Source organism: Halyomorpha halys, unplaced genomic scaffold (genome assembly GCF_000696795.3).
Source record: "Halyomorpha halys isolate HHAL.00 unplaced genomic scaffold, Hhal_1.1 Scaffold1752.1, whole genome shotgun sequence".
In the NCBI taxonomy this organism is placed as follows: domain Eukaryota; kingdom Metazoa; phylum Arthropoda; class Insecta; order Hemiptera; family Pentatomidae; genus Halyomorpha; species Halyomorpha halys.
Genome location: NW_027115467.1, coordinates 26,607 through 35,577, shown reverse-complemented (window position 1 = coordinate 35,577; position 8,971 = coordinate 26,607). Strand labels below are relative to the sequence as shown.

Genomic DNA, 8,971 nt, shown 5'->3' with positions numbered 1-8,971 from the left:
ATATATATATATACATATATTTGTTTGTTTTAACGAATCACAAAGTTTTCTTATGTTAATTTTTATTTATCACAAATAGATACATTTTTACTGTGTTATGATGAACAATATATTTTTCAGAGAATGGAAAATTGAGCCCTTTATTTTATTATGTTCTTTATTCATGAAGTAAAAAGAAAATTATAAACTAGGAAAATAATATCTCAGGTTTTTGATGATGATGCTACCCTAATCTTAATCCTAGGGCTTGGCTTGGCCTGCCTTGTTAAATTGAGAAATGTTTTTTAAAACACATTGTTAGGACATGACGTTGATATTACTTCCACCATTATTAAAGGGAAATAAGGAAAGTTAGATTGAAAGGAAATTTTCATCTACTCTTATTTTCAACAACTTTTGACTTTCATTGGCTCTAACGGCAGACCTTGAAGTTACCTTAGTAAAAATTATCTTCTTTAGTTACAGGAAACTGCATAAGTATAAAAAAAGTGTATATTATTTGTTCTCATTACTTTTTGTTTTACCTAAATTATTACTTTTTTTTTTTAGGTTTATTACAAATAAGTAATGTATTAGTTACAATTTTAAGTTTGGTCATTTTTTAAATTCAAAGATCCTCATGCTGGAAATGATGATCTAATAAATTGGTAGATAGAAAGAATTGGGACCATATTGAAGAATGAAAAAATAATAACACATTTAATTTAATAATTTAACTTTTACTTCTTAACCCTAAGAATTTTTTTTAAAAGATTTTTGGTGGAAACAAAATTTTATCAGTTATATCAGGAAAAGATATAAAAATAATGGGAGTCCAGTTGATTAAAACAAAATTAAGACAATGAGGTATTGTTTATGGTTGAATATCATACCCTTTGTCTACACCAATCAGCAAAATGATAGAAATTGGTTCCGAAAGCCTTGTCACTTTCATGGATTTTGAGTTGCAGATTTATTTTTTCATAATTAATAAGAAGAGTTCAGTTAAAAATTACTGTTTCTTGTTGAAAGCAAAAAGGTTGTGTAAAGGATTGCCTTCTGTTTTTTGGTTTATTGTTTGCTGTTAAAGTATAAATTTAAATATAATGATAAGCCTTAACAAAGACTGATTGCTCCTGTGGAATGTAAATAACTTATGGGGTGGTTGCAAAAAAGGAATGATTTCTTCTATTTTTCAATATATCTACTCTTCAATGTTTAAACTTGTAGTATAATTTTATTATTTAAAAAATATAGCAACTGCTCAGTAAAAGTGACCTCAGATACTTCATAAATGTATTTTTAATACAATTATTATAAGTAGCAAATATGTACCGATTTGTTAACATTTATTTTCTAGGAAATAATATTTGTCAAAGTTTTATTGTTTTGTAGTCTCATGAAGCTAAAAATGGACATGGGAAGAAAAAATCCCCTTTATGAATAACATATGAAAATTAAAAAAAATGATAATCTCGTAAAATATTAATTTTTAAATAAATTCAGAATGCTTAGAAATTAATCTATTATAAAAATATTGGCTGTTAAACATACAGTAGAAGACATCTTAATATTTTCATACTTTGTTTACAGTTAATGAAATAGAATGGTCATTAATAAAAATGAAATCAGAAAACAGATAGTAAATATTTTTTTTTTTAAGAATAATACAGCAAAATGCTGATATTTTATTGTATTTGCGTGAATGTAAAATTGACAATCATTAATAGTTGGGCTTCGGTAATTATTAACCAGTTAGTTTTGTATTTATATAACTGATATGATTTAAATTTTAAGCTAATGAAAACTTTTTTCTTCCTTTTTATGTGCTAAACATAAAAATTATGTTTTATGCTATTTAGGAAGAATTTATTTATATAAAGTTTTTACTCTAAATATTTACTTCCTAATATTAACCTTTTTTTTCAAACTACTAGTATTTTGTACTTAAATCAAGTTTATTTGTTAAACAAATAATCCTTTTTTTAGGTTGTCATAATGCAACTTTCAAGTGGTGGAGTGAATTTGCTTACAGTAATAATTGTTTATTTAAATAAATTAATTTATAGGAATTGTTTTAATAATAATAACAATTAAATAAGATAATACACCCAAAGCTTAGTCTATTAGTTTCACTTACCCTCCTGTATATTTGCCATTTTTTGTTCAATTTTTAAAAACATTATTCATGTTAAAATGTAAACAGGATGGTGGTGAAATCTCGTTATAACATTTATACTTGTACTAAAAATATCCTGTTTTTGTTCTTTTTAAAATAAGATTTAATATAGAGCTCAACACAGTAAATATTGGAAATATTGAAGCCATCTTTAAAGTTTTGTGTTATCTTTTTTTTCACTATTTTATTAACATTTACATTTTTATCATTGTAATATGCTCCCAAATTTATATTTGCACTCAGTCATGACATTGCTCATCACTCTGCTCTATAAGATTAAAAGAACAAAAATTTGTTGTAACGAGATTTTACATTTTATTTAGTAATTTCATAAAAAAAAAAAAAAAAGAACTTTTTGGTAGAAAAAATGAATTGGAAGATCCGTCCGTGGAATGCAACCTTAATTTATCATAATATCGGTTTATAAATTGCCATATAAAACAATCTTTATGAATGCACTTATATTTTTGGGATGCATAGAATTTATGCCAAATGTCTGGTATATTTATTATTGTATAAATACAGCACAACTTACTGCATTAATATAGCATTTATGTGTTGTGAACGGGCGGATCTTTTAAAAAAAAAAAAAAAAAAATTTAATGTATAATTTAATTATAATGGAATTTTCTGTACAGATTGATGGTCATTATGAAGATGCTCAGCTTTAATTGCATTATTCTTCGTTCATAGCAATAAAAGGTATAATTTTTAAACTAATGTAACTAACTAATGTAGATTAGAGTAAATTTAGCCTATGAAAATTATTTAAGAAAGTACTAGTTCTTCATTAAAATCTATAAAAACTTGGTAAATTATCTAATCTGATTTCAATTCACCTTGTTTAAAGAATTAAATAAAGCCTTTTTAATTTTTTATTTACATTAATACAAATATAATGGTAGTATTTTAAAGCCATACAGAGCACTTAAGACTCAATTGACACTCACTCGTGATCCACAATTTTGGAAATAAAATTGCAAAATTTGGTGGGAACAACTGTGCCATCTAAAGTTTCTTTTGAGCTTGTCAAACTCTTGAACTTTCTCCGATATATTGTCAGGGCATATAACTCTGGAATTCTTAATGGAATGTGGTATATTTTATGATGGGTCCTTATAGGAAATCAAATTCTAAAATCATGCTCTTTAATTCAAAATATTAATCCTTTTATAGAAGCATTGGAAAGGTTCTTATAAATATATATATTTTCAGACTAATTTTCATTTATCTCCAATAGGAAGCCTTGTACCAAAAAAGTTCCAGAATAAACAGCATAGCTAATTCAGTCAGCTATAAAACTAACTAACTGTACAGGGTCCTATATTAATTATTAAGTGAGATTATCCCATTTGAACCATGATTGTCATTTTGCTGAAAAGGTCATGGTAGAAATATCTAGTGTTATGTGCTTGGTAATTGTTTCTTACATTTTATTAAATATGGTTCAATTTTGAACAGGGTTTGAATATGAGCTTAAAAGAAACACACTTTGTTGACAATCGTACTCCAAGAGCCCTGGATTCCGAAACTGTAGATTTTAAGGGGAATGTCAATCGAGTCTTGAACACCTTGTATTGATTATTAAAGTCTTGGATATTGTTATTAATTTGTTTTCTTTAACACAATAAGCTTAACCCAAAACACTTGGTATACAATTACTTCAAGTGATCCCTTTATTAAAATTAAATTTGGCTATTATTATCGAATTTGAATTTCTGATAATTATTCCATATTTTTTAAATTAATGTCTAGATAGTAGCCACATGCAAAAATGTTGCCCCCTTTTTTTTGTGTATAAATAGTCAGTGCTTAGTTGATAATTTAATATATATTATGTAAATGATATCAATTTATGAATTTTCCAAACAAACCATATGATTCTAAAAGTTATTAATAAGATATGTAGTTGTGGGTGAATATATGTATGTTTTGATAATAAATGAACATTAATTGATTCTGTAACATTTTGGTGCAAAATGTCAAGATGTTTGATTTTTATGTCCTCCAAGTCATCGTTTTTATTTTTTATCACCAAATTTATCAATAGTTAGATTCCAGACTATAATATTATTCCATCACCAGTTTACACTGTATTTTTATAAGTCAGGTGTTTTCTCATCATTTTCTTGAATTAGCACTATTTATCAAATTATTATTATTTGATGCGAAACAGAATCCTAAAGGACTACGCGACTATGAATCAGGTTTCTTTTTCAATTTCTTCCTCTCTGCCCATCTCTGCTTGAGGACTTCACTGAACTTCTTCCTTTCTTCCGTCCAAGTCCTCCTAGACGGTTCTATCCTCACACAAATCCTGTGTAAACCTAAGCCTTTGTGTTTCCTGTTTGATTTGTACCGTGTATCCGTGATTGAATTTATATCCAATAATCTTACTGAAAATATTCTTGTTCAATCTCTCCTCAGCCATCCTTTGCTTATGTCCATAAAACCTAAGTCATCTTGCCCTCATTTCTGTTTCCAAATCAGCGGTTTCACTGTAAATTTCTCTGTTGGATTTCAGTCTGTATCCTTCTGGTGTTATTTTGGGTTCATGTTTTCTTCTAAGAATCCTTCTTTCTATTTTCAGCAGTTTCTCCAGGCTGGGAAAGAACATAGTCTCTGCTCTGTACAATGTCACTGGTTTTACCACTGTACAGTTGTGCCTATGTTTGGCCTTCTTGGAGATATATTTTTTATTGTAAATGCTACTTGTTAAGTAGCATAAATTCTCCAAATTTTTAACCCTGTATTCCATGCTTTCTTTCTCTGACAAAATTCTACTGATTATTTCACCCAAGTATTTAAAACTTTTTACCACCTGGATTTTACCGAATTCCGTTTTTATTTATTTCTTACCAAAGTTGGGGTTTGTGGTCAAATGTTTGTGGTAATTTATCGAATTTTCAATAAAAAAAATACTTTTAACTTTCATTGTCTTCAAAAGTACTTTAATTCTGGGAAAACCATTGGAAGTATTTAAAAGAAGGTTAGGTAATAAACAACAATGTTCTTATTGCTAGGGTTGTTATTTCAAAGAGAAATATTTTTCTTATTTGAAATAAACTGTTTTATGTTGATAGCTTTAGATCTAAATATGCAATTACTCAATTTGTTTAATAGAAAATATTTGTGTACTGATGCTTATTATTTACTTATCTTGAGAAACAAACAAAGTTTACCTCAATTTTAATTTTATCATTCAGTTTGTTCACTGAAGTATTCTTCTTGGTATGCTTACTTTACAGTACTTTCCCTAATAATAAATATAACAAAATATTTAATAATATGATACAAAAGTTATATTTGATGAAGGAGTGACACTCTTATTTTATTATGATTATCGACAATTTAATTTTACTTATCAATCAAGCTATTCTTCTTCATTTCTTCTCAGTTGTTACAATGTTTTGTTTTTTAATTTCATCTTCATAAGAGCTCCAAGTTTCAAAGGAAATAAATTATGGAATAACTGGAAGGCAATATAACCAATTTTAAACACAGTTTTTTAGAACATTGTCTAAGGTCTAGAAATGAAGTAATCAGTGACTCGTTTTCTGGTGGTCACTGAAGAACAATTCAATTTTTCCATACCAAGCCATGTAGGTTTTTTATGTTCAATCTTCAATCTAGTTGGAGAATAGACCAATGACTACTCTTAAATTTAAACTCTAACTAAAATTAGTTTTACTATTAATAATTAAGACGTTTATTGATTAATACATTTCTTCATTCATATTTTGTTAATATTACCCCAAAAATCACATTCATCCAATACAAATGAATACAATGAGATATATAAATTAATAAAAATATTTATGATATGGTCTCTAATACATGCATGTACATTAATATGATATTTAAACTAAATAAAATTTCAATTAAACAAATGATAAATTAAGTATTAATATTCTATTTAAATTATATAAAATTATTATTATTTATTGATCGTATGGTTTTGTTTAAAGGTGTAAAACCTTTTGGCCATCAACACCTGTTGTTTACTGACAAATACTTCATAATTATTTATTTTGTGATACAATTAAAAAAACTTGGTCATTTGAAAATTAGGAATCCATATTACGAAATGATTTATAAAGAATATAATTGCGCTACTTAACAATAGCCTGGTTAACGGAAAGTTTAATTTAATCGTTCGTGACTTTTTCATGTTTTTTTGCCATTTTCTATGTAAAATTTTAATTTGTAATCAAAAGTTACTTATTTTAAATATATATTTTGATAACTATTAATTGCTAAATATTTGTTGAGTATTTATTTTACTTCTAAATGTATGGAAATAATTTATAGGCTGACCTTTTTTGGGATGCAATATGAAAAGTGCGGATAGTAACATCCAACAAGATGAGGATAAGAAGAGGATTCTCATAATATAGTAGTAGTCGATTTTTAATTATATTCTTCTCAAATCTTTTATTTTCATCGATAAGTAATGATAGGTTATATATTAAAGTTACTACAAACTAATACATAAGTATTAGAACATTGTCAATCGTTATTGCATAAGTTGCCAAAACGTTAATTAAACATTTAAGTATCAACTAAGTGTTAAAATTGTAATTAATTTTACCATAAAACAATATTTTTCCCTATTACGTACTGCCTAATATGTTTATAGAATTATTTTACATCAGACTACAAAAATATTAAATATTTTTCATCTTCAGATATTATAAACTGTGATACTTTTAATTTAATTTGTAGTTGATATTTAGTATTAAAAATATTCGATCAGTTTTTCTTGTAAAACTGTCTTTGTTGTGTTTGAAATTATAAAGATTGTTACAGAGGTCTGTTCCAAAAGGTACTACATGAATTTTAAGCGATTTTAAGAAAAAAGTACCACTTTCTAATTTTTCCTTTTATTGTTAATTTTAACTTCATGTGGACTTTGTAAAATAATATATAAATTTTTTTTTTTTTTTAAAATGTATTTGATGCAATTCACTAGTTAAATTTTTTTCTAATAATATTAGCCTTGTGAAACTTGTAGAATTTTAGGTTTTCACTCTTCAATTTCTTTTCATTATTAACTTAATAATTACTGTAAGCTTTAGTTCATTTTAACTTATATTTTAGCGTTGATGACAAGCATTTCATTAAATATTCAGTTATTCTGTTATTTTAAATTTTTTTCTTTATGATAACTTTAATTATTAAATGCATAGAAAACTAGAAACAATCTCTGTTTTTAACTATTTAAGTTCTTTTATAATAAAGTTGTATTATTTCAGTCATCGATGATATAATCATATTATCCTGACAAGGGCAATTTTTTTAGCTGGGTTATTTTGGATCAAAGGTTTAATGTAGACTTCTACTGTGATTTATATATAATATCTTATTTATAATTAATCTTAATATGGTAATGATGTTATTAGTGTTACTAACTGACAACTTGAAAATCTATAAGGTCCATTGTTTATGTACATAATGTATTTTTAAATATTTAATATTATGTTATTATTTATAAATAAATTTAATTAAATTATTTATTATCTTTCATTCTTAATGTTTTACTACTCAGGCTCCTTACTAAAAGATAGGTCACATGTTAAGTAAGATTTTATTCACAGACCAACACCTATACTACTTAGTATAGGAGTAAAAACTACTTTTTACTTTTATGTCTTTTTGAATTAAAGTGATATTTTATTAAGGTAGACTATATTCTTGCCTTAGTTTATAAGTTTTGAATTTTTACAAATAATAAATTCATCCTCAACACAATCCTAGGATTTTCAATGAGAACCAACTGGTTGGTTTGTTACTTTTTCTGTTTAAACCCAATCTTCTCAAGCAATATTCATTTCTTGCTTAGCTTTTTGATATATGGACAAAAGTCTTTTGAACAATAGAAAACATGTGTATTTTCCTCTTTAGTGCATCTTTGGCAAGAAAATCAAATTTATTATTTTCTCCCAAGTAAGTCAGTCATGTTTTCTAGTTCCAAGGAAGTGATAATAATAAATGAATGAAGAACTATAGTTATAGTTTCCTATTTGGAAGTCTTTTCCTCACTAAAAAAATATATTTGATCTATATAGTAGAAGCTCTGATTACCTGTGATAGATTCGGGATCTTTTCCGATTTGTATTTAGGGTTATTCCTGGAAAAAATGTCATCCATTATGAGAATAATTTCCTGAATTAGACTGAATAGTTTTTCAAGAGGCAGAAGGTATAGAACATTGCTCCCAAAATTCATGTATGTAATGATATATTTTAGTAATGAAAAACTCAAATAATACATAATACATCCTTCATGAAAACTTCAGAGGAACAAAAATAAGGAGTGCATGAAAAAAAAAATTAAGTAAGTTAATATAGGCTTTAGTGCATCCAATTGTTCTGGAGGTTGTAATGAAGTTTGAGGAAGAGAGGAGTGCAGTATTAGAGGAAGACCGCCAACTCTGTTTGCGTGTACTCTGTTTAGTTGTGTTAACTAATTTTTGTTAAGTGTTGTTTTAACTATGAAAAGTTGTATATAATTGATTAAATGTGACAAGTCAATAAGGTTAAGGGTTTTCTTTTTTCATTAACACATTTATTTTACTCTTTTATTTTAACATTAATGTTTATTTATTTCTTTGTGTAAATAATATTAATTTGATGAGACTTTTGATATTAACTTCTTCACAGTAGGTACAGAAATAATTCCTATACTCTTCATTATTAATTTCATGTAATATATAGAAATTAATTTGGTTATTAAATAACCTTCTTAATCACACTTTCTTTCCCTTTTTCTTTAAACACTAACATATTTAAAACTGAAATATTTTTTGTATAA

General features: G+C 26.1%; 1 protein-coding gene across 4 annotated transcripts in view; it reads left to right on the top strand.

Annotated features, from left to right (window-relative positions):
- Window positions 1-7,672, top strand: part of GABA-B-R1 (gamma-aminobutyric acid type B receptor subunit 1) — a 21,619-nt gene extending 13,947 nt beyond the window's left edge. For 3 of the 4 annotated variants that reach the window (XM_067052517.1, XM_067052516.1, XM_067052519.1), the window contains exons 17-19: window positions 1,969-2,013; window positions 2,797-2,860; window positions 6,470-7,672. In XM_067052517.1, coding sequence (XP_066908618.1) covers window positions 1,969-2,013; window positions 2,797-2,829 — 78 coding nt within the window. In that variant the 3' untranslated portion in view covers window positions 2,830-2,860; window positions 6,470-7,672. The remainder of the gene's footprint in view (window positions 1-1,968; window positions 2,014-2,796; window positions 2,861-6,469) is intronic. The other variant, XM_067052518.1, reaches the window with a different exon arrangement.
- Window positions 7,673-8,971: the final 1,299 nt, after the last annotated feature.